The sequence below is a fragment of the Amblyomma americanum genome, chromosome 11 (assembly GCF_052857255.1).
Source record: "Amblyomma americanum isolate KBUSLIRL-KWMA chromosome 11, ASM5285725v1, whole genome shotgun sequence".
NCBI lineage: Eukaryota > Metazoa > Arthropoda > Arachnida > Ixodida > Ixodidae > Amblyomma > Amblyomma americanum.
The window spans coordinates 67,357,287-67,384,126 of NC_135507.1; the positions used below are offsets into that span (position 1 = coordinate 67,357,287).

General features: G+C 43.0%; 1 protein-coding gene across 1 annotated transcript; it reads right to left on the reverse strand.

Annotated features, from left to right (window-relative positions):
• Positions 1 to 17,156: 17,156 nt before the first annotated feature.
• LOC144109680 (uncharacterized) lies at positions 17,157 to 24,260 on the reverse strand. The gene is made up of 4 exons (XM_077642481.1): positions 24,205 to 24,260; positions 21,943 to 22,022; positions 20,900 to 21,576; positions 17,157 to 17,264 (listed from the first exon to the last, which is right to left on the reverse strand). Exons 1-4 carry the CDS (start codon positions 24,258 to 24,260, stop codon positions 17,157 to 17,159), a joined length of 921 nt encoding a protein of 306 aa, XP_077498607.1.
• Between the last annotated feature and the right edge of the window lie 2,580 nt (positions 24,261 to 26,840).

A 26,840-nucleotide genomic window follows, 5' to 3' on the forward strand; every position in this document is an offset into this window, starting at 1 on the left:
CTGACTTGAGTGACACGAAAAGTAAAGAAGCAATGGCTTTTTGCTACGCGGTTCGTGCGACCAGCAAGTGTGGTTCTGCTTAAAAGTGAGGTTCAGGTCTAGAAATCTGATGGCCAGATTTTGAGGCACTTCACTAGTCAGGTTAAGTGGAAAACAACTCTGGACAAAAATACCTTGCATTTGTGAGAAAACAGCATTAAAATCATGGACGTCGGTATCTAACTAAACAAGAATATCGTCCACATATCGTAAATATTGCAGAACCTGTACTCTTTTAACTGTTCTTTGAGCACTCTGTCCTTTTATGCTAAGTATACGTCACTGAGCACGGGCGCTATACAAGAACCAGTGCAAACTCATTGATTTTGAAGTAAAATCTTGTCATTCCAAGTGATGAAACCAGATTCTAAATTCAATTTTAGTAGCTCTAAAACCTCTCCTAGGTAGAGGCCTGCCCCATTTCGGAATGCAACTATGCCGTGCTTGTCAGTACATTCCTCGATACATGAAAGGAGTTCGTCATGCGGAATTGAGTAGAAAAGGACATTTAGATGAAAAGAGCAGGCTAAGACTTCTTTGTTCTTGTGCTTTTTCAAAAATCGGAATACGTCCTGCGAATGTTTCATCTGATACGGGTCGTCTAAGGACATGGAGTTTGAAATCGTCTTAATAAATGCTGCAACAGACTTTTGCTATGTACCGTTCTCAGAAACTATTACACGAAATGGAACATCAGGCCTGTGGGTTTTCGCACTGAAAAATAGCTTAAAACTGAGCCTTTTGGTTTTTTTTTACTGATTTTTTTAATGCTTCCATAATAAGGCGTTTACAAACTTTCTTGGTCTTCGATTTATCATTGGCCAAAGATACCTTCCGAACACTCAAAGAGGAAGGAATAGCTTCCTGACTTTTAGATAACTAAAGTTGCGACGGAAGCACAGAGAAACTCTCTTCCTTGTCCGTCGAAATTAAACACAGTGAATGTTCCTTCCAGTATGACACAGTTCTCCCGACTGCAATCGGGTTCACGGGGGCGTTTCAGCGCAGCAAGGCGTCCACTCCTTCAGACATGCACCTATCAGATTCGGCAGCGGATGCCAACCTGGAGATTTACCTCACTACTTACAAGTTCAGCTTGCGATCTCTTGGGTTCCGTGGCGTGCTTCGGCCCTTGGGAGAGGACAACGCGCACATCCTTGGGGAGTGAAACGTTACCGGCGAGTGGATGATGTTGTCCATCTTTGGCTTCTCGCGCTGTGAAGCACGAACCTGAAGAAGGGTCATATGCCCTAGGAATTCGGCAATGGAATTCACTAGGTCGGTGATTTCTCTGGACAACAAAGCTGCGTCATGTCTCTTGATTAGCATACCGCAGTGTTCGTTTCAAGATTCTGATTTACCATGAAACTTGTGCCTCGCAGTACACAGAATCGCAAGTGGCTCGAAAAAAACCACAATAGGGGCAGTAGTGCTTCCAGGCCACAAGTCTTAGCTTCCCAGAAATCCGACAACATTCCGACTAAAAGCACTATGCTCTAGGCGTGGATAAGTGCCTCTGGATTTCAATGACTGTCCGCTAAGCAGGCGGATCTTGTTGACTAACTTTATATGTTCACTTGTACCACAGGGGCTACCAAGAGCGTGTTCACGCTGATACTTCTGCATTGGAGCAGTATGAGGACGACAGATTGCCTTCGCACTTGGAGGTGTGACTCATTTAATGGACGTCTGTTAATTCCCTGCACTTCCATACATGTAAATTGTTTTGCATGTGATATTCTAGGAGCGTTTTGAAGCACTAGTCCATTGCCTTCGGCGTTCCATTTGATGCTCGGAAACAGATTTCGATGATCCCCATGCTCCGCACACAGCAAGGTCGTCGTCGTCAAAATTGGAGCACAATCTAATTGGCTTTGTTGTCCTATTAGTGTCGATATGTTTGGAAACGGCGGTGCGCTTCATAGAAAATGTTTAGCGGGATCAGTGAAATGTATGGCGTTCTTGCGCCCTGCAACAATGCCGTTTTGTGTGGTTATTCCTGCTTCTGCTATAAACAACGAATCCCGTAGTAATGGTCTTGTTACCAAGCATGCGATTACGGCAGTGCACACGGTTTCCTAGTTCAGAATTAGTGACTGCAGCCGTTTGGGATCCCGAATGGGCATATGAGCCTAAGAAGCTTGAATAGCCGCAAAAATTTGATAATTTATTAACCCTCCTGCACTCCCCAATACACATAGAGCACACAAAATTTTCTTTTATAGTTTTAACACTGTGTTGTCCTAAGCGCTATGCGTTTCTTACGTTCTAGGTACTGTATATTGTGTTCATATGTATAGAGTTCACGAATGACGGTCAATTAAACAAAAACTTTGGCACGTGGTAAGAGTGTATTCTTTCAATGGCACAGGAAGTGTTGGACGACTGCCTATCATAGGTGGCCAGCACCTGATAGCAGCATTTATTCTATCCAGCAGGCGAATGAGAATATTTCTGAATTTATCCTAAATTAAAACAAGGTTAACTTCAGCTTACAGAATATCTGCAGTTTTTGCGCGATACAGAGCGGGTGTATAGTTTTATTTGAGCCTCAATGCTTGCCTGTGCATTGGTTGTTGTGAGTCTTTAAACGTGTTGGCTGCTACAATGTTGTTCTTGCTCCCAATTTGATTTTACAGCTACCAGCATTAGAAGGTGGCAAATATCTTGTCAGTATGGGGCAATATCACAAATGTTTCTCATGGCCAGCCCATAGCGCCTAGAAATCACACAGAAGTTGACAAAAAACTAAAAGAGCCATGCAGCCTAGTTCCAAATGTACCTGTCTCTATGCATCAAATCAGACACTCTGGTAAGAAGCAATATGAACTAGACGTAATAAATATCGAGATCTCTTTTCTCTTATAAATAACGTTACTACAAAAAGTACACTAAACGTACAATTGAAAAGAAAGCTGTTTTCAGCATTCCCTTTGGTTGATCCGGAAAGCTAATAGGTCACAAAAATTCAAGCTTTCGAGAAAATGAACAGGTTGTTCAGCAGTCCCCGCCCCTTCATTATTCATGACCTGACGTCAATTTTCAAACCATGTGTCTTTTATACTAGGTAGCTTACACCACACGCCACTTCGGATTAGTTTCCAACCCTCGTCACATTTCAGCAGCCTCGGTGATTTCCCCTGTGGTCTGATTTCCCGGATCGGTGCGGAGCTGTTCGCACGTTTGAACCACCCATGTGCAATCGCAGTGGAACCCAGCAATCTTGTAACTTCACTGATCGTTTTTCTTCCGTTCTATTGTTCTGTACTCTTTTTTCCCATGCTCTTTTCTGAAGTTCTTGATCTGTAAACAAGCTCAGTGCTCTGATCGACCCTTCATCGCTCACCGCTGGAAAATACGGAGGGAACCATCTTCTGGTGTGCATTTGTTTGAATAAAACAAAATCAGAAATGAAATTTTGACTCAAAGAGAGAATATTATTTGAAAACAATGCCGCGTGACCGTAGAAGACAATTCTGAAACTGTCAGATTATCAACATTTGAGGAAATATCCTGCACAATTACGCAATAAGCTTGGATAGTTAGTTTAGTCAAATTTGCAGTTTCGTTATTGTAAGTTGTTCACCAATAAGTCCTCACCCAACGACCAGCTTTGGTCTTGGCTGGCTAACTGTTCTTAAAAACAGCCTTAGTTGTCTTTCAGAAGAATGCGCTGTGAGGCGTTAGTTCAAGCTGGTTTTGAGTTAGGGGTCTTTTGCAAACCTAAAAATGCTTTGAACAGCTACGAATGAACCATCAACATACCGTACTGCCTCGTATTAGTTCATATTCGTACTAATTTTTTCCTGTTTTTTCAGAGATATGAGCAACATAACCAAATTCCTTTTATATACCTTTCTACAAAGCACGTACACTGGAATGGAAAGGAGTATTGCCCAGCCAAACTTAAGCGCAACACTCTCTATCACTGCACAAATGTACCTATTTCTAAAAAAAAAATTGCATTCGAAAGAAGAAAATATGCAGTCAATGTTTTTGTAGGGCAGAAGGTAAAGTTGGAGATCTGACGTGGTTTTTTATCCGCTACATTCCCCTATATATAAGCAGAATTCTATAAGGGCGGAATAATAAACTTAATAAGTAAACAATACGGTAAGGTTTTTATCATATCGGTATAATTACTTGTAAATATAATTCTTGACCCTTTTCAATCTTAAACAGTAATATACTGGAAGGTATGTACGAAGGTTCTGAATTTTGCTATAATATTACTCGGTTCTCTCCCGCACACAATGTGCAGTATTTTGCTCTTATGGCAATACCAGTTAAAGACTTGGAAATTAACTAGAGATTCTCGAAATGGCTCTTGTGCGAAGACAAATATAGCGAGCCGGACCAAAATCACACTTTTTGGTCCGGGCAGTACTGGGAGCCAGTGATGCCTTCTATGAAACGTCCAACGCAAGGGCCAGTGGTTCGGGAGCTGCGAACATTTGTGGGACTGAAACATGAAACACCGATTTTGTTTTACATTTTTTGTGTAGTTTTTCTGGGTCTTCATTGTGCAAGAGCTAAGAGACCAAATTTTAATTAGATTTCTGCTATGTTTTATTCATCTAACTATTACAAGCCAGCTGGAAGAACTAATCTTCTGCTTCCTGTGGGCGCTGGAGGCTCTCTTTAGTATGTCAACTTCAGTCTCATATTCCAACATTTGCAACAATCGTCAAACTGTTTTTAGGAATTATGCTTTATAAGCGCTCGTGACCTGATCTGCTTTTCGTGCGTTTTCGCCATGTATGCGAGCAGCTTTTGTGGACAGGTTGATCAGCGGGGTATGGATATTTTCAAACCTATTGCTCAGCGTATTTGAAAATTCGTAGATTATCTTCAGCAATTTAATGGCATAAATTTCCAAAGGATTTACATTCCTCTTCAAACGACAGCAGTGCAATTAACTGCTTCTAAATATCGCTGCCTAATTCCACACTCGCCCATAGCAGGCATAATATGCAGAAAATGGTTTTCTTTATTTGGAGATGCCTGCACCGACCTCAGCTAAATAAGACTGTGTATAGCCCACGTTTGCGCAACAAATTTTGAACAACTGATGGTGCAGTCATCTCAATATTCAGATGGCTGCTATGTTATTTAGCCCTGTGAGGTGCTGATTGTAATGACGGCACCCTCCGCACTATAACCGCCCTACAGCGCGCTGCACGGCGACGTCCAAGTCGGCCAAAGCGAGACCCTCTATACTCTAACTGCGCTCGACCGGCGACGCGTTCGGCGGCTTCGGCGCACACTGACCGCAATGGGGGAAACTTGGAGCACGTCTTTATTTCGCGCCGAGTGCCCCAGCCACCGCCGGCCCAGCCATACCGGTTCGGCTCCGCGGAGAGGCGCGTGTTGTGACGTCATGTGCCTCCTCGGAGAACCGCCACAGCGAAATTACAGGTTCACGGCCAGTAAAGCTTTCACTTTAAACGAAATTTGGAACCTGTAGAGACCGCGACTCCGCTCTCCAACAACTCGTTTGTTAGCGGCTCCTTTCAATAGCTTCGGTAGTACGGCGGACCTGTTCTCTTCAAGCTCTCGGCTAATTCAATCCATTCACAGTACACACCTGAAGGTACAAGCAAGTGGGCGAGAAAGTACGATCCAGTGGACTCCGCAACTCCGGAAACGCGCGGAACCCGTTGAAGCCTCGTGCATCGGTTTTACTTTCAAGCCGCCAACTTTAAACGCGAGCGCCCTTGAGCACCCATCCATTTTCTATGGCAAAAAGAATAAATAACCTGGCCCTTGCAACCATGCAATACCTCCTGGACGCCGTATACTGCACCGTGCGACAGCGCTTTTCAAGGAATCACAATCCATTCGCCCCAAAGCCTCGGCCAGCCTCCGAAGGGCGCGATGTCACGACATTGGACCCACGTTGGACCGACAGATTGGGCAGTCGTCGCCGTAGTTCAGTTGGTAAAGCACCGGACGTGAAATTTGGAGGTCGTGGATGCCGATCCCACCGGCAGCATGGTTGTTTTTCTTCTGCTTTATAAGTAATTCCCTTTAAGCAACAGAATAATTGAAGTACTATTCTGCCATTGTTCAGCAGCATTAAAAATATTAATTAAAAATTATACCTAAATAAATGACAAATATTTAAAAAATAATAATAAAAACATTTGCCAATGCACCATGCTTTCTTTGACTGTTGGCTTGCTTCATAAGTTTGTCGGACGAGCCCCTCATTTGCTTTACCTTGTCTGCTAATATATAAATTTATAGATTTTTTTCGTTAGCGGCCTCTCAAATTCCAGGCCTTAGCCGGTTTGTGTGTGTCTCGTCATCTCGAGACTTCGTTGCGCGCGGCTACTCCCTTTTCTCACCGCTAATTTCAAGTCCTTGGTATGTTTTTACGGCATCGCGCTAAGTTGTGTTCGGCTGGTTATGCAAGCTCGTATCTCTTTGTTTTGTCATACAAGCACTGTTTCAGTCGTGGCGCTGGAGCCCTCAGAAAGACGATGTGGTTAGAGACGAAGAGCCTTCGGCTCAGGAACAATTATACCTCCACAAAGAAGTCACCAAGTGAGAACTGCTGTTCTGGCATCAAACTGCTAGGGTAAACTGTTACAGTCACTTTGGCAGTTTGGTACACCAATTTCAGTCAGCGCCTTGTGGGAGGTGTCAGATGTGATTTACGGATTATCGCTTCAGAACCGAAAACTTCATTCATTAATTCATAATAATAATAATAATAATAATAATAATAATAATAATAATAATAATTGGTTTTGGGGAAAAGGAAATGGCGCAGTATCTGTCTCATGTATCGGCGGACACCTGAACCGCGCCGTAAGAGAAGGCATAAATGTGGGAGTGAAAGAAGAAAGGAAGAAAAAAGTGCGGTAGTGGAGGGTTCCGAAATAATTTCCACCACCTGAGGATCTTTACCGTGCCCCCGCAGGGGGGCGCCTGCAGCTTGCAGGCGTCGCGACAGTTTGTGGCGACACCGCGGGTTCCCGAGCATCCGCAGGGACATCCCAGCAAGGGGATGATGGTGAACAGTGCATCACCACGGACCCGAGCACCCACGTTTCGCCGGGCGTGGCATCACCGTGTCCGGGGAAAAGGGGATCCTTGTGGTTGAGCCGATGCCGAGCGTTTCGACCTTTAAGGCCCCTCGGCGGAGGCAACACACCACTTTGGCCCCAGCTTCCTGTAGACGGCACCTTCGGCCTGACCCGACCGGAGGAAATCGGCAGTCGCCTTTTCTTATTCTCCACTTCATCTTTCACTTTCCTACCCCTTTCTCACAACTCTCCTGTCTCCTACTCACTTCTTGGTTTTCTCCTTTTTCCTGGCGGCGAGGGTTAACCTTGTGTGGCTGACAAGCCTTTGTTACGCCATATTTGGTTATAGTGATGGTGTACAGCTGGCGTGGACAGAGCTTTTTAAAGGCAACTGCCCGTCCCCATGTAGACCTCCATGGTGGGTGGCTGCCACCATTACCGAAGAAAGAACACATTACATGGCTTCTCATTTTTTTCAACCCGATCTCCCTCGAAGAAAAGAGCGCACCGAGACATATAAATGCTTATAAAAATGCTACAAGCTTCCCTCGATTCCTATACGTTGTTCACAGCGAACAGGAGGAACAGACTGCTAGACAAGTGACACCATTCATTGTTACCAGGACTTCAACAAGTGGCATAGGATAAGGGTACAAGATCAAAAAACTATCAAACGGAGACCTTTTTTTAGAAGTTTTATACAACCACCAACAACAGAAATTGTCAGAAGTGAAGTCATTTGGACATATACCGGACACAATCAGCACACACCGATCTTTGAATACTGTTCGGGGAGTTTTCTCAGATGATGACCTCAAATATGTAACTGATGAAGAACTTCTGGAAGGTTTGAAGGAGCAAAACGTGACCAACGTGTAGAGGATAAAAATGAGACGAGATAATAAAGAAATCCCCACAAAGCACATTGTCCTGACATTTGCATCTAGTATCCTCCCCGACTCGGTATAAATAAGCTACATAAAGCTCCAACTAAGACAGTACATACCAAACCCACGACGCTGCTTCAAATGCCAACGTTACGGCCACAGCTCTCAGAGTTGCCGGGGCCAACCCACATGTGCTAAATGTTCTTCCCATGAGCACGATTCCGAAAACTGTGCAGTTGAACCACACCTATGTGTAAATTGTGAGGGCAGCCATCCTACATACTCACGCGCATGTCCAGTTTGGAAACAAGAAAAGGAGATAGTCACAATCAAAGTGAAAGAACACATAACATTTAGGGAAGTGCGGAAGAGCTGCTAGCGCTGCGCCACCACTCACAAAACAGGACGCGCGGGCCTCCAGGTCCGCGGGCCCCAAGGTCCCTCCCCACACGGAGAGGCCGAACATGAAGACAAACGTGCGGCTCGCACGTTCATCCAGCGTGTCGGAGGATGCGATGGACACGACGGACACAAGTCAAAGTAGTCCTATGGCGTCGACGTCGGAAGGGCGGCGGGGCTCCATAGACCGAAAAAAAAGAAAAGCCCCGAATAAGGGCGCCTGAAAACCCAACCGAGTTCCTTTCAGTACCCACAAAATACAAGATGGCTTTTAAACACTGGAACTGTAGGGGACTCTTACATAATCTAAGCGACATAAAGACATATTATCCACATACTCACCTGTCGCTTTGTGTTTACAGGAGACAAATTTAGGCTCTAAACACGAAAAGATTCTAAAACACTATAAAGTCTTCGGCCGTGACCGAGAGCAGGCGAGCCGGCTTTCGGGTGGCGTAGCCATCATTGATAACAGTGAAATCGCAGCCCGAGAACACAAGCCTAAAACCAAATTAGAAGCTGTGGCGGCCATCCTGCACACATTTAAAACACTCACAGTGTGCTGCGTTTATATATATCCACATATTAAAATAACACTCCAACACATACAAGACCTTTTATTGCAACTACCAGAACCGTTTTTGATGGTCGGAGATTTTAACGCCCACTCCCGTTTTGGGGGCAGTAAAAAAACCGATACTAGAGGCCAACTGATTGAGGATTTTATACTCTCCACTAACCTTTGCCTCCTGAACACTGGCAAACAAACCTATTGTTCCCCTGGCTCAAGAAAATTCAGTTGCATAGATTTGTCTTTTAGTTCGTCCACGATTTTTACAGATTTTAATTGGGATGTCTTAGATAACCGATATGGAAGTGATCATCTACCCATACTAATTAGCTTAGCACATTCACCCGATGTTCTCCCAACTAAACCACAACAATGGAAACTGCACTTAGCCGACTGGGCACTGTTCCGTGAAAAAGCCAGCCTAGATAGAATAGTTTCTGACGACGTGAGTGTAGACGAACTAAACGAATTTCTCACAAACTGTATTATTGCCGCTGCACGCCAAGCTGTTCCTCAATCCTCTGGAATAGTAAAACAAAATCACAAATACTGGTGCCCAAAAGATTGTAAAGAAGCAAAAAGAAACAAACGAAAGCCTGGGGTATTTTTCGCAGATACCCTACAAACGAGAGTTTTATAAAATTTAAAAAGGCGATAGCAAAAGCTCGTTATATCCGTCGTAGTGCCGAAAAATCTTCTTGGAAAAATTACGTGTCGTCGATAAACAACTCAACCACATGAAAACAAATGTGGGAGAAGGTCAGAAAGCTAAAAGGCAACTACTCTCCGTTCACAGTCCCCCTTCTTACTGCTCCCGGTGTACAGACTAGTCTAGAACGACAGGCAGATATTTTAGGCGAATATTTTTCCGAAGTTTCCAGCTCATCCCACTACAGCGATTCATTTTTAAAATACAAAAAGGCAGCAGAGAAACAATGACTGCCGACAGGTTGCGGTACAAATGAACCGTACACTAGTTTAATTACAATACGAGAAATCCAAACCGTACTTTCTGCCGGTAAACATACTGCCACCGGCCCAGACCAAATACATTACCAAATGCTAGCCCATCTTTCTGAACTTGCCGTAGAGGCACTTCTAATGTTTTTTAACAAAGTTTGGGTATCAGGAAAAATACCCAAAGCTTGGAAAGAAGCTATTATTGTGCGGTTTCTTAAACCTGGGAAGCCACCAACCTCTCCGAACAGTTATAGATCCATAGCCCTTACCGGTTGCCTCGGCAAGTCCTTTGAAAGTGTCCTAAACATAAGATTAACTTTTGTCCCTCAATTCTGTGAACTTCTCGACAGCCATGTATTGGGTTTTAGAAAAGTATGCTGCACCACAGATCGCCTAGTCCGCCTTGAAGATACTGTCAGAGATGAGTTTATACACAGACAACACACTCTTGAAGTCTTTTTTGACTTAGAAAAGGCATACTACACAACCTGGAGGTTTGGGATTCTGCAAGACCTTGCCGAGATTGGCGTCCGCGGCAGGATGTTAATTAAATTGCATAAAAGACTTTTTATCCAATCGCTCATTTCATGTGCGCCTAGGCTCGACCCTTTCAAAGAATTTTATTCAGGAAAATGGGGTACCCCAAGGATGCATTTTAAGTACAACTCTCTTTGTCGTAAAAATGAATTCTATTAGGAAAATAATCCCAATGTCCATTATGTACTCTGTCTATGTTGATGATCTTCAGAAAGCATGTACATCCTCAAAGATATCCACTTGCGAAAGACAAATACAGCTAACAATAAATAAACTGGCATCATAGGCAGACAGTAATGGTTTCCAGTTCTCTCCACAGAAAACAGTGGCCTTACTTTTTTCACTGAAACGGGGTCTACAGACAGATCCCACATTACACCTAAACGAAACCCAGTTACCTTTAAAAACTGAACACAAATTCTAAGGCATAACATTTGACCGAAAACTAACTTTTCTACCTCACATAAATGCGTTGAGAAAGAAAGCTTCTCGATCGCTGAATATATTCAAGGTGCTTTCACACTAACACTGCGGTTCTGACAGGGCAAGCCTTCTACACATCTATCGGCATGTGGTACGGTCCTGCTTAGACTATGGTTGCCTAGTGTATGGTTCTGCAAGGCCATCCTACTTGAAACGTCTAGATCCAGTGCATAATTTGGGGTTGCGTCTTTCCACTGGCGCTTACAGGACGTCGCCCATAAACAGTCTTTATGTCGAAACAAACGAACCATCACTTACAGATAGAAGAAGCATGCTTACATGCTCATACGTCCTAAAAATCCGTTCCCTTCCAAAACACGACTGTTTTGAAATAGTTACAAAGTGTCCATCCTGAACAATCTTTAAAAACAAACCGCAAACCACCAGGCCACTGCTCTTACGCTTTGAAGAGATCTGCCAGAATCTCGGCGTACTGAACACGTTACCCAGCATTGCGCAAAAACGAGGTCCACTGCCTCCATGGTACGATTTTTCTATATTGTGCGATTTCACTCTCACACAGTTCCGCAAAAAGCAAACTCCACAACACCAAACAGTACAAGAATTCCAGGAACACGAGGAAAAATATATTGGTTTCACAGCCTTTTATACTGTCGGTTCGAAACCGGATACTTATGTAGGAAGTGCAGTGGTGCGAGGGAATTCGTCGACAACAATACGACTTCCACAGTGCGCATCCATCTTCACTGCAGAATGTTACGCAGTATATGTGACCATAGAAAAAATACTCGGCGAGAACCTCAAAAACGATATTATTTACGCTGAATCTTTAAGTATACTTACAGCCCTCCACTCAAGAAATTCAATCACTCTGATACTTGGTGACATTATACACAACATAGTAACAGCCACAGCTAGAAGACAAAACATTAAACTCTGCTGGGTCCCGAGTCATGTCGGCATAAAAGGCAATGAGCGAGCAGATTTCGGTGCTGCTCAAGCTCGTGGCAAGGAAATAAAAAATTTAAATATACCCTTGAATGACTGCATGAAATTAGTCCAAAGGAAGTTAAGGAAAAATTGGCAATCGGCTTGGAACAGCGAATTGAATAATAAACTACACTTAGTAAATTTTAGGTGAATTTAAGTCATTTGTGCACCAAGAACGTTTTAGAGAAGTGATTTTATGCCGTCTCAGAATAGGCCCCACGCACCTTACGCACAACTTCCTGCTAACAAAACAAGATAAACCTCTTAGCGAAAAATGCGGAGGTGAACTTACGGTTAACCACATTTTATTCTCATGTATGAAACTAGGAAAACTAAGAAAAAAGTACTTCACTCAATTTTATCATGAATGCATTCCTTTCCACCCTACATTGCATTTAGCTGATAATGCCATTGGTAACATACCTTCCATTTTTTAGCTCTTTAAAAGCAGCATGCGTACTTGAAAAGCTGTAATTTTTTAACCAGTGGATCTCGTTTATACATTATACACCTCAGCCACTTTCTCATTCTTGAGAAGTAGGTTGAGGCTGTTTATTTGATTGGTTTGGAGCCTCAGGATCATTGCTTGCCAAGGAAAGCCGCTAAGGCTGCCTGATCCTCTTTAAGGCTTTCACCATTAGCCATTTCCAAATTTCTTCCCTTCTTTTATTACTAGTCAGTACAATCTTTTTAAGTCATCTGAACCATCGCCTCTTTTTCATACTCGAAAACATTCTGCACAAAAGCAATTCTATACCTTGTGCTTGGCGCATGAAGGCCTTAGCTGCGAAATATGATGCACGGGTCTTCACCTAAAAAATAACATAGTCCGATTAATTATTTACTCATATAAATAATCATTTCAGTGACCCTAATATTCATTCATGCTAATAACGTAAATATTTCAATTCTAATTCTATTAATTAGCTCCATAATTGCTGATGGACAGTTCATGTGGACACGCTCTGGAGACAGGTCCCCTTCACGCCACCCATGCGACACGAAATGCTTTCGCTTAAAAACAGTGCGCTTACTTACCTACATCTCCACACTTATCGAGCATGAAACTAAAAGAGCGTCACAACTGACTCGACTGAATATGCATTTTCTCAAGCGTAAATACTCGAGGATGCCGTAGTCTTGCAGGGCGGCTCCAGAACGATACTATGCAAGCTGGACACGAAAAAAAAAATACTCCGGAATGTGCAAAAACAAATAAGAGAGAGAGAGAGAGAGAAGTGCTAGTCTTGTGACGCCAGCTGCTCTCTTGGGATTCGAAACTGAAGTCGATACGTGTTATAGACCAACATCTGTCGAACATGCGGTAGGTTGGGGGTTGTCGTGATGCATGTAAGAAGAAAAACACAGAAGGGAGTGATTCGTATTATTAATACAATGACGAAAGTGTTATGGAAGTGACGCCGTAATTTTGGCTTGAAATGTCGGGCCACCAGCAATGCGTCGTTGTTGCTATGAAAACTCAGGTCACTATCAAAGGCGTACGGCCTCATTGTAGCTGAGGGCCAGAATGCCTAAGTGTGTCTCTTGGTGGCCGTGAATGGGCTTTCGGCATTGCGTGTTCGACCTTGTGTGTTAATGTCTACTTGCACAATGTCATGACGTTAGACACGCGTTTAGGATTGGCTTTAAATGTGGCGAATAACTTGTGATTTGACATTCTGTTCTTCAAAACTGGTGTGTTCATGCGGAGCGATCGATGCGTTTAAATGAGTCTCGCAAAAAAGGTGCTGTCCGGAATACGTGCTTGAACGCGCAAAGAAGCCCTATTTATTTCGACCAGTTGAGATTTGCGCCTAACCATAGAGCACTGAAGCATGAAGCCGCTCTAGTGGGTTCTAAGCTGCGTATTGAATTGCGTTTGATTTTAAGCGGAGAAAGACAGCACAGAAATCAACGAATTTTTTAGCGCCAATGATGCACCAACTTGCCTACAAAAACCGCGTTTCGTTTAGATGGTCACACGGCGTAAGGTAGTCCCGATCAGGTACGCTGTGCCAAGCGGGACGCGATAGAGTCTTTCTCGGCCTGGCATCGCTGGTCTTTGTGCAGCTCGGTGTTTGCGCGGAGGACGGTTGGGTGTGCAGAAATATTTCGGCAAGCGTCGCAGTTTCGAGGTAAACACTTTCGTGAAAGGTTTGTGCAACGTAGCGTCGGCGAGATGGCTGTTCGTCTCTCGAGGTGTGTGGGCTGCCAATGGCAGAAAGGCCTATTCATTTTGGATCATCGCGACCCGCAGCACACAACATAAGATTTGTGTCTGATATTCTACACTACTGACATACGTGTGTCTTATTTGATTAATTAAAAAGTAAGCTTTCGGTGTGGAGGTTTTCGCTGTGAAAAATTGTCTTGCTTGCAATGTGTTCGAATGAAAACAATTAGTAAGCAACTTGTGTTCGCGCGGAACTGCGTAAACGCAACTTTGAAATTTGCACTCAGCCCTACGCTCAGTCTGCAATGCACATGTTTTTTTTTACACATCTAACATACAAGCTTTATCGGGAGCACAATTAAAACAAGACAGTCGCCAAATTTAACTTCAGACCCACCGTCCCGGAAGCTTCCAGCGCGTCTAGTACATTTTGTTAACCTATAACATCAAGCACAATGTGAGCGTGCACCCTTTACAGTACACTGCATGTTTCAATGTCTTGTGTAACAAGGGACATATTTGTATAGCGTGGCTGAGCTTATGGGCTATTTGATTGATGCATCTTCAACACATGCAGGGCACATGCAACAAACATTATTTACACTCTAGTTCCAAGCGTGCTCATCTATTTTCTTCAGGCTGTAGGCTAATGAGTGTGGTCAACAGATTGTGGGAAGTCTTGGCGAAAGGATTGCATTAGTTGTGTAATACGCTGCATTGTCACAGAAGTAAATAAACGGCAGAAAAGAAGTAAATAAACGGCAGAAATGCATTTCGGTCAAAAATATTTATTCAGGCAAAACGCAACTAGTGCTCAACAAGACGCAACCAGATAACACATACGGAGCGTATCGCTCCACTAGCAATATGATAATGAAAGCAGGCTAAAAATACCCCATAAGTTACATCCGGAGAGGTCTAAAATAAGGCATAAAGATAAATATTCAGTTTGCGAACATGTTACGAAACAAAGTTATTGTACAGAGTGAAAACTATGTACAGAACATATGCCTCAGAAAGCTTGCATATAAGCATCACTGCACACAAAACGTGGGAACGGGGGACATTTTACACTTCAATCCATCTACTAGTGCACGATAAAACCACGCCCGTGTACACACAGAAAAGAAAGAAATAAAACGAGCACTGTGATAAAATTTATGAAATGTACAGACATGGTGAAATCAATACATTGCCCATGGCTTGTTATATTCTTCTTCATTGCTTGAGATGCTTCAGAAGACATTCAAAAAATACAAATGCTTGTCCACGCGCTGTGGTGGACAGAGGATAGCGTATTCAGCTGCTTAGCACGAGTTCTAAAGGATGTCCTATCTGCAGTATCGACATAACACACTGGTCACAAAGTGCTAAATGTCTATGTACTCTGTGATAGTGTTAAAGATCTTAGATGGGTGACATCAGTTTGGGAGAAGTGTTCAGAATGGCGCCTCTCGTAGCTATGACGCAGCTTCAGGATGTGAACGCCACTAAAATTTTAGGGGTGGTCCTAAATCTGCGTAAGTGCAGTAATGGGGAAAGAATTTCTCTTCCTGCTGCTGATTATGCCGTTGCGTGCTCGTTTCTTTATGTATTTGCTGTGTCTTTGTCGCATTTTCGCTCTAACTTTGGTTCTACTACGTCCCAAGACGTGGGTCATATAATAATTACCGAAATATTAATTCGCTTTGTTTAGCCAATTGGACATCATTGAATTTATTTTTTCTGTATTATCGATTATTTTCGAAGAAATAAAGTAATTTTTTAAATTCTTATTTATTGAATTTATGTAAAAACTAATTTAATAGGGATTTTCGATTTAATTATTCATTATTTATATTAACTTTGTAAACTATTATATCTATATGTTCTACCGTATGATTGACCGATTGATGGACTGAGCTTCATTTCTAGCCGAACAAGGGGAAATTCGAACTAAAGCCTCAAAGGGCATGACGAAGATCCCAGGCCGCTAAAATATAAACAGTTGCAAAAATGGTAACGATGTACTCAAATATATAGATATATATGGCACATACGTTTCGCGCATAGAAACAGAATTGTATTGACAAAAACGAAAAGAGAATTTGTTTCCAGGGTTGCACAAATCACATACACTTCCAAAACCAAAATCTTCAAGGATACATTTAAAACGGTTTGGTTTATGAGGGTTTAACTTCCTAAAACAAATTAAGGTACTAAAGATTTCGTAGTCAATGGCTACAGGAATATAAACCACCTGTGGTTCTTTAACCTGCACGGACATGGTAGAGAACATGGGCCTCTAGCATTTCGCCTCCATCGAACTGCGACCTCCGCGGCCGGGATCGAACTCACGTCGTTCGAGTCAGCAGCCGAATTCTATAAGCACTGAGCGACCACGGCGGCTATATTTAGGACGGACATCGGCAGGTAATTTAGGGCTCGCCCTTTGGTGCGGCATTTTGACTCCGCGGAACTCGATTCCTTGTCAACTCATCAGCAACAAAGGGCTGAAGATATTGAGCAGTTAACAGTGCATTCGTGAAGATCACCTATTTTCATTGAAATGCATTCAATCAACACCTGTCGAATTTCGTTAAGTAAAGCTGAGGAGGTACATTTCATTTTCTTTATCATATTTCGTACCTTTATCATAGACGTGCGATGCATGTTGTTAGTACTCATAGGTCGGATATCGATTATGCGAACAACGTGACTCTTATCAACTCTTTGTGTACATGATCCAGGCTGCACAACACATTGTTCATGCTCTTTATTTGGGTTTTTGTTGAGATATGTTTGCTTAATCAGAGTTCACTGAACTAATAAATATTAAATATTACCCATAAGTCATTTTTCTCGCTCAAGACGGATTACTGCGGTCATATGAAAGTGCTTGATTTTCAGCAAAGGTGGCAATATTCACCTGTTAAGCACTGTGCCCATCGTGAGGTCAACAAATTTCAGTAGATCCGCAGTCTCTATAAAGCTTGAAGGAGCTTCAAGGACAGCCTCTGGTTTGTACCCCGCTTTAGCAACACACCTTCCAGCAATTTCGGCTAATCAGCTCTCCTACAAGTGTGCCCGAAGCTATACCACAACCGGCCACATAAACGTACATGTAATCATAAAACGGCATGTCAAAGGACACCAGACTCTTTGTCTGGGGCACTGCAGTCAGCCTTGAAGATTTGGCGGCAGTGATGCCATGCTCTTCCAAGGCCAAAACCAGCCGGCGGTGCTGGTGCCTGCGTGAGATGATAGTCACTAGAGACAGCAAGGTATACATTATATTTCTTTAGCGTCACCTCAAGTGCAGGTGTTTAAAAAAGGGCCGGCAGCGCCGCCTCACAGAGACTTTACCGTAACACACTAATTGAAACGTTCCCTACGAGGGATGTCTACAGAAATGTGGTAATATCGAATATGTATGATCCGAGATATGTGCCGAAGTGATAATGCATCCAGCAACTCAGATGTGTGGGCCACTATGAGTGGTGAAACTACATTAGCAGTTGACATTAGAGAATGTAACCTTGAAAGCGGAAGCACAGCACGAGTGTGGAATCTGTCCTCTTGAGATCCATCTTTGAATAACCTGTATTGCTTGCACGTAACCGCTTCAATTCGAAAGTAATGTTGTCGGTAAGATTTTCAAATAGCTTCCTTCTGCTCTCTTGACACTTGCGCATCTTTTTCGTATGCTGAACATCACTACATGAGAAGGAGCAAATTTTCCCACTTCACATATCGTATATATGTTTAGCCCATGTAGGCATATGATTATTATTATTATTATTATTATTTAAACATACTGCAGGCCGGTTTCGGGCGCATGCAGGAGCGTTTACAATGCATCAACGTGATGAAACACAATAAAACAAAAATACAAGAATACAGAGATCTCTGATCCAAACACAAAAAGAATGGGATATAATTAAACAGTAAAGTCAAATTTTTATATATAATAACAAATAATATAACGGACGTACACTTCACCGCATCTTCCGGTAATTTATTCGGGTAGGATATGGCATCTGGAAATAGGGAGTACTAGAGGATATTTACACGGCTGACTCGTTGACGGACTGTTTTTCTATGGTTAGTTCCATACGAGTGTTTGAAAGGAGTGTGTGAGTATTGTGAATTCGTTATTTTGAAGGGGCCGTGAAGAAGTTGTAAATAGAACTTTCACCTTGAAATGATTCTTCGCTTTGACAGGCTTTGTAAACTTGATTGAATTATTAGACTGGTAGCACTAGTCTGGCGTGAATATTTTGAGTAAACATACCTTACTGCAAGTTTTTGGATGCGCTATATTTTGTTGATTAAAATTTTTAAATGGGGGCTCCAGAATATATCCGCATATTCTAGGGTAGGTCTGATAGGTGTTTGCACTGAGTTTAGCATGTGCCGGCGTGTTACGCAGCTTTCGCCTTAAATAATTTAATTTACCTTCAGCTTTAGAACAAATTGATTTGGTGTAGAGTTCACAACGCAGGTTGGTTGTTAAGATGAATCCCAGATACTTCACCTGATCATATTTTTTTACCTGTGGGTCACCAGGTGTGTATGTAAAACTTAGAGGCTGCTTCTTGTTAGTGAATGTGATGCTTTTGGTCTTATCCGCGTTAAGTTTCATTCCCCACGTCTTACGCCAAGTGTGGATTGGTTCTAAAGAACTAATATGGAGAATTTGATCTTCTAATTTTTTACAGCTATGTATAAGACACAACCGTCTACAATAGACCGAAGCTGAATAGATGAAATAACACATGAATGAATATCATTTATGTAAATGAGAAACAAAAGAGGCGCAAGCACTGATCGCTGGGGTACACCTGAATGCACATCCAGGTTCGCGAAACGTATTCACTTAATTAAACACATTGTTTTCTGGTCTCTATATAGCAGGAAATCTATGATACAATTTTGCAATCTATTCCAAAAGATAGTAATTTTGTTATAAAGTCATCGTTAGGAACAACATCAAACACTTTAGAGAAATCTTAGAATATAGGATCTATCGGGTTGGCATCACTAATTGTGTTCGCTATGTCATCAGCAATTTCAGCAAGCTGCGTAACTGTTCTGAGCCCTTTTTTGAATTCATGTTGTTTTTCCTAAGTGAGGTATTTATTTTCTAGATATGAGATTATGGCTTTTAAAAATAATGTGTTCGATCACTTTGCAGCTTGTGCTTGTTAACGATATCGAACGATAGTTTTTCAGTTCAGTGCTGGAGGGAGATTTGTGTATGGGAATTATTTTCGCACAGCGCCAGTCATCTGGGATTACGAGTGGTTGTAAGGATCTTGTATAAATTATATGCAGGTTTTTAGACACCCAGTAAGTGTATCGGGCAAAAATGTGCTTGAGATGGAATCAGGACCCGGAGATTATTCTGTTACAAGATTTTGTAAAAGACAAATGCTTGCAGCTTCACTAATGGATAGTTCTGTCATGGGTTCCTTGATTATGTAAGTGGGCAGAGAAGCGTGGGACGCTGTTCGGGTGAAAATTAACAGGAAAAACTTATTGAAAGCATTTGCAATAGCATCAAGTATACTTATTATGTCTCGGAAATCTGTAATGATGGAGCCAGTTGACTGCTCTTCAGATAAGTACCGCCAAAACTTATGAGGGTTGTGGGCCATGTAAGAAGGCAGCGTGAAATCAAAGAAGCGAGTTTTGCATCCTAGACGTTGCTCTGTAAACAGTTAACGAGACTTGCAATGTCGTTCTTGTTTCCTTTTTTTCGCAGTCGTTTTATGTCTTGGAGATAAGTGGGAAAATAACGTAATGTTGATAGTCATGCCGAATATTTCAGTTGTATTATGCATTCTGATATACGCGAAACATTTACACCGAAACGTTTAACGAAGATTAAAACTCAACAGAGAAGAAATTACATGTTTTTGTTTTACTTCCTGCAGTAGGAAATTAATTTGCGCAGTTGGTTAAGTGCGCTGAAGTGTACATTTATGTAACTGCCTACCTGAGAAGGCAGAGGCCAGTTGTGATGATATATATACAAAATGTTTTCCGGATTGAAAAATTTCTCCAAAGTATACGTGAGAGTGGTGGACATCTCTTGGCTGCTTAAACTTAGCCGCAGCTGCGCGACATTGAAAAGCGGCTCAGATCGAAGCTGCTGCATTTGTGCTCTTTCACTGTTTAGATTTTCAGCGTAATAAAATTTATTGCGGTTGTAAAACAAGGCGTGCGCTCTGACGTCTTTCTAACATCCCCCTGCAACGTTTGCCCTATGAAGAGACGTATTTTATGTAACTTTTATTTTCGAAAGCCAATGCTCACTTATTCAGCTTACCCAAAAATTAAGTACTGACTATATAGCTCTGAAATTCTCGGTTTTACCATACCACCCGTGCTCATAACTGCAACACGAGAAAGGTTATATTCTTGATTTGCTTCAAATTACAAAATTGGAAATGAAATTAGTAAAAGATGAAGAAAACAGGAGGCTCGCTAGTGCATTATTTCCCATTGAGCGATGCAAACAGCGCATAATTCGAGCGATATTTCTGTTTTTCGTGTTGGATTACTTCGGTAGCGAGCATCGATAAAAATATTCTTTCTAATATTACACTAAAATTATGTCAAGAACCTTCAAATGAACTCACTCCTACCTTGTGAGAAGTTGACCATGGGCTGCTGACCACACTACTCCAGTCATGAATGTTTCTTCTCCAACTGCAAGCTGTCTCTGCAGTGCTCTGGCTATCAGATGTGTCATACGCCAGATAACACCCGCATGCGTTCCAGATTGAATTTTCGTAATGCACTCGTACCACACATAGCTAACCGTGCAGTTTCGGCCACAGCGGTTTCGAGATCTGCGAAGCGCTTCTAAATAGGTTACGTTAAAGATCGCTTTCTGAATACCATTCGCAATGAAGATATCGAGGCACGGCTTTATGTTCCCTGCATCGAGCAACGCTGCCAGCTGGTTCTTTTTTCTAAGTAACCCCGTGTACTCGGGAACACTGCGCGAAGCAGTGATCGTAGTTTGGGTGAATTTCAAAAGAAACGAAACGCCGAACATCCACACAATCATGAAGACTCTCATGAATGTAGTCCCAAAACACGGCAATGGAGGAGGACTGCGTCCCAGGTATGTGGTCGCTAAAAAATTTACTGCAGCTGATAAACTTGTAGACTGATCCGGATATAATCGCAGTTGGAGACGCGTTAGTAGAAGAAACACAACAGCAAACGGCGCCAGCAAGGCTGAGAGCTCGAAAAATGAGCGCCAGTTGCTGACAAACGAAGGGCGTGAGGGGCCGCTGCGACTTACAATCATGCTGAGGGAGGTCGGCGGAAACGTAGCATAGGCGTACTGGAAACAGTGCGATGGACAGCTTGGACTACGTCCGCCAAGGACAAAATCGACACGCATGTCCATGAGCAGAGAATCACTGTCCGATTTATTGTTGCATCGCTCAACCAGCGTGTTGTTTAAAGTTTCGTAGGCCTCTTTAGCAGAAAGCACGTTTTGACCTTCAAACTTTCTGCATATCTGGATAGGCTTGTCAAACACTGCGTACGCAAATGTTCTGTGCTTAGGATATCTACCAGTATCCATTCGGTGTTCGGAAAAAGCTGCTTTAGGACTCAAAAATACTTTCCGCATTTCGCATGTCCTGTGCCCTTCAGAAGGCGCATTGATTTAGCCACGAGTTACCGTAATCACCTGACATGAATTGTTTGAAAGCTTCTGATGCACGTCCATGTGATTCTAAACTGAAAAGACCCAGTGAATATTCGAGTGGTACTTTTTGAAAAGCGCAATATCATGGTATATACGACTTGGAAGTCCCCTGTGCAGAGGTATGAACACTAAACCTGGTCTCGAAAACTGAACGGGCTGAGTTACGTATTCTGAAAACTGTTCGTAGCACTTGCCGTCTTCTATGCATATCCACAGCGTGAAAGGAACGGGGATGACTGAACTAAGCTCGCCGATGCGTTGAGTGTCTACACGACTGCACAGTAGAGCCACACGGTATGATGGTGAGCTCATAGTCTTCATAACATCCAGCATCAATGGACCAACCTGTGCCTCTATTCTAACGACTGCGAGGCCGAGGAAAAATCAACCTTGCCATAAACACGCAACACGGACGCCATTCGCTCGGCATTTCTACGGCTGAGGCTCACGACATTCCCAGATGGGCTACAAACGTCGTTCATATCCAGAAGCAAAACACAAAACCCATAAACGCGCAACACGGACGCCATTCGTGCGGCTATGGCTCACGACATGCACAGAAGGAGTACAAACGTCGTTCACATCCGGAAGGAGAACATAGAACCTTTTTCTACACATTTGCTTCGAAATATACATAAAAAAATACAGATTGTAAACTGAAACAGCGTAACAGGAAAGGTAAATAAGTACTGAGGACCATCTCAGGGAAATATGCGTGTCACACGTAAGGGTCTGCGGCTTGTGAAAAGGGCTCCCTCCTATGAATGATAAGAACGGACTCTCCTTGGACCTTAACGCATTTTCGTTTTCATTTACAAAACCATTAGCGAGACAAACACGACCGTTTTCGATCCACTACTGGAGGTGTTCACTATCATGTTTCTTCAGACCCGGCAAGCAGTCTAAGGGAAATAGCAATTGATCGAACAGTCCAACTTGAACGAAGCGTAAAGAATTCAAGGGGAGCTGTTTGGCAGTTCGAACAACAGAAACGCAGGCACGAAAACATTGACTCTGACATGTGGCGTGAAAACAATTCTCATTTCTTGAAATGGAGCGGATATACTTCAAAAGAAGGTGTCGATCACCGCGTTGAGTAGTTTCAGGGCAGACTGCTACTTTTATTCTCGAAATAAAAAACAAACCACAAAACTTCTTGTGTTCCTTTAAACAGGCTCGAGTCCTCGATTGGAAATGGTACTCACCATTACTGAACGAATAATTATGTCTGAAATTTTGCGAGTCGGCCGGAAAGTCGGCAATGGCGCTGCTGCGGCAGCATTCCCTTATATCCCTCCATCAATAAAACAGGTTAGCTGCTCACCTTAAGGTTTCAGGTATAAATGTCTCTCATTTGAAAGAAAAAAAAGGGCGAAATAATGTAATATACAAAGCGAAGAGTGAGCGGCAAGAAATATAACCCAGTGTGTTTTCTACCTAAGGTTTCACTTCGCAGTACACACTGTCGGCTAGAACTTTTAGCCTCAGGGTACCAAATCCATTCTTTTCATCCGTTCTACGCCTATAACCTACAAAATGAGAGATCATTTTCTTGTGAGTAATTGATCACTATAGAAAGTTTTCTGTCTATGCGCTGAGCCGCAACATTTAAGGAGAGCTACACGGTGTTTATGCTGGAAATTTTGCTTTTTGTGTCTTGTGTAGGTGCCCTAATTTTCCTTCGTATATTGGAATGCACCGAGCACATGCTGTCCACAATTTTGGAGCCCTCCAAGAGGGATATCAAGAAGAAGTGTTTTAAGGAGCGTTCATTCAGAGAATTTTTACCTGCCCGTAGAAAAATGTTGCAAAAAAAGATAGAACATAATACTGCAACGAGAGATCCAAAATATTGAAAAAACACAAAAATCATCTAAGCTGGTGCAGCGGAAATGAAAGATAGCAGGCAGAATGGAGAAATGAAATGAAAGAGGTGAGGGGACAGGCAGAGAGGATAGAGGGAGAGGTAATATACACAAAAAATATTTGCACAATAACGTTGCAACACAGACTATCCGTTGTTAATGCAACACCACAGGCAGGAATCCGAATCACAGAATGAAGAAGCACTCACAAAATCTTGGCACTTCTGTAACCAAGCGCCTTCGCAATCACTGCTCTAATTGGGGATGCACGGCAAAAATATTGAGAATGCGGAGTGTTTCAGAACAACATAAGCAATGCAGTGTCAGATATCGCTAATTTGGCAGATAAGATCAGGCATTTGCTCCAGCATGAGTGTCGTCTATTCTCATGTTATAAAAAAAAGCTGCTAATATTTATCTGTAGAATGATTTCCAATTGCAGTCTCGCGTACGAGCCTCTATTTGAAGGCGTATGCATTCTCAGTGCATCGCTTTTAAGCTTTCCTTTGTTATTGGTTTTTCCTTTTAATATCACATGCTTTGCACTCTGGCTTTTGTGCAGTATCTTTTGTTCTAAATGTTTGTACTTACGTCCTTGTGAATTCCTTCTCCTGTGCACTCGTCCTGTTCTGCTGGTTTCTCTGCATGGTACCATGCACCAACTGGCCCAACAAACTACCCTTCTACTATCTGTACTTACCATTCTGCTGCTGGCTTTAAATGTTAACTTTTATTTGAATGCAATTATTCTTCGTTGAGGAAACGTACCTCGAAATACATCATCGCTCCAGCCGACCAAATGCAACACCATCACGGACGCTCCGCACTAGAATCGTCTACTTTAGAATACGGGCTTGTAAAGAGATGTAATTACTACATCTTTTAATGGCAAACATCCTGAACTCTGAAATGTGCATGATTTTGCACGCCGACTCATGAACAATACCCTTCGCGTCTTTAAAACTTGCAACCGATGTCAGCACATGCAATATTGCGCAGAATGCACGGATATTTCCACAAGCAGATTCATTAATACTTTTGACTGCTAAAGGCGTATCACAGCCCGCAGCGAATGTCAGGACAATTGGGCACTTTTTTTCCTCACTATAGTTTATCAGTTTCAAATTCAAATTTAAGATGCTAGTGCTGCTGTCCACTTCTCGTCGCTGAGTTTTTGCCGCCGATGACTTCATATTCCGAAGCTCTACCATCGGCGTCAGCATGAAATCTTGCTCTGTCAGCGTTTTGCCGCCATCGAAACACGGCGGCTGCGTTTCGACGGAGGCGAAACGCTAAGGCGCCCGTGTGCTGTGCAACGTCAGTGCACGTTAAAGAGTCCCAGGTGGACGAAATTATTCCGGAGCCCTCCACTCCGGTACCTCGTTCTTCCTTTCTTCTTTCACTCCCTCCTTTATCCCTTCCCTTACGGCGCGGTTCAGGTGTCCAACGATATACGAGACAAATACTGCGCCATTTGCTTTCCACAAAAACAAATTTCATTTATTCAATTATTTTTTTCTCATCAGATCTCCTTCGGAACCTTCTAAGTTGCATTTGCAGCGTCTAGTAGGACGTCCTTAAGGGGCTCGTTCAAGAGAGTTATACTGCGCACTGGCCCACCTATACGGTCCCGCCGTGGTGGCACAGTGGTTAGGGCGCTCGGCTACTGATCCGGGGTACCCGAGTTCCATCCCGACCGTTGCTGCCGCGTTATGATGGAGGCGAAACGCAAAAGCGCCCCTGTGCTGTGCGATGTAAGTGCACGTTAAAGATTTCTAGGTGGTCGAAACTATTCCGGAGCCCTCCACTACGGCACCTCTTTCTTTCTTCTCTCAGTCCGTCCTTTATCCGTTCCCTCACGGCGCGGTTCAGGTGTCCGCCGATATGTGAGAGATATACTGCGTCATTTCCTTTCCCAAATACCAATTTTCATTTTACCTGTTCAACTTGGACAAGTATATTGTTATTGAAAAAGGGTGTTTATCACCTCTCCCCCCTATCCTTTCTTGCTGTGTCCTTACCTCTCATTTCTCCTCTTCAAACTGTCTGCTATCCTTTATTTCCGCTGCCCCATTAAACACTTACTTACTTTACCTATACGCCCGGCGCACAATTATGTGAGGAACGGAGTAAGCGAACGGACGCAAAGCGTCAGGAAGCACGGCATTTTCTTCTGAAAGTAGCAGATTGCGAAGCAGCTCTGACTTAGCTTTAGTATACGATTATATAAATGTAAGAGCCGAGACTAAGACAGTACGCGGCATATTAAATAAAATTGCTTTTTCAGGAAAGAAAATGGCGTAGTAACTGTCTCACAGCTCGGTAGACACCCGAACCGAGCCGTCAGGGAAGGGATGCAGGTGGGAGGGGAAGAAGAAAGGAAGATAGAGGTGTCGCAATGGATGGCTCTGGAATAATTTCTACCACCTGAGGATCTTTGAAGTGCATAGGCACGGCTAGAGGAAAAGGGCCTTTTTGTTCCTTGGGGCTCAAACTGTGACTTGTGTAGAAAGCCAGAGACGGTAGAACACGTGTTCCTGGACTGTTGGGATGCGGTGTTCTACTGGGATGTTTTGCAAAGAACCTTAAAAAAAGACTTGCCATTGAAACCGCGCGGAATTCGGTACCTGACCACTGAAAGTGATGTTGCACATTATGACCAGATTATGTTATTGGGCCTTCACAGCATTTGGAGGAGTAGAATGGCTTTTAGACATTGTGACTTGGATGTACGATCGGTATGTGATTATTTTGTCAAACAAATGTATAAATTAAGAAGCCCTGAAGCAGCAGGACAATGCGGATGATGTACTGAGTCTGATGGACACACTTGTTGTAATGAAAGTCCTTTATACACGGTTGTCTGCCAAGGGGCATGGCAACTACGATATTTTATTGATGTGTATATTCATGCAATAAAGAAACAAAAGTGCACAGGCATTGCACAGCACATGGGCGCCTTTCCCGTACCATTTAATGAGATTATGACCATATATGCCAAACAGGTCATTGTCTACTTCGCATTTAAAGATGGCTGGGAGAGCGCGTACCACTCCAGGCGCAGTGAAGCAGCGTTTCAGCGATGAGCCACTTCCTGGCGATGACTGGTGCTGCGACCGGTGCGGCTTGCAAAACCCAGGTTGCTCTGCCCAAGCAACGTCTAACGACTAATCATTCATTTAACTGCCACCTATCACAGTAGTCAGTTTGTTCGCAATACGGTACGC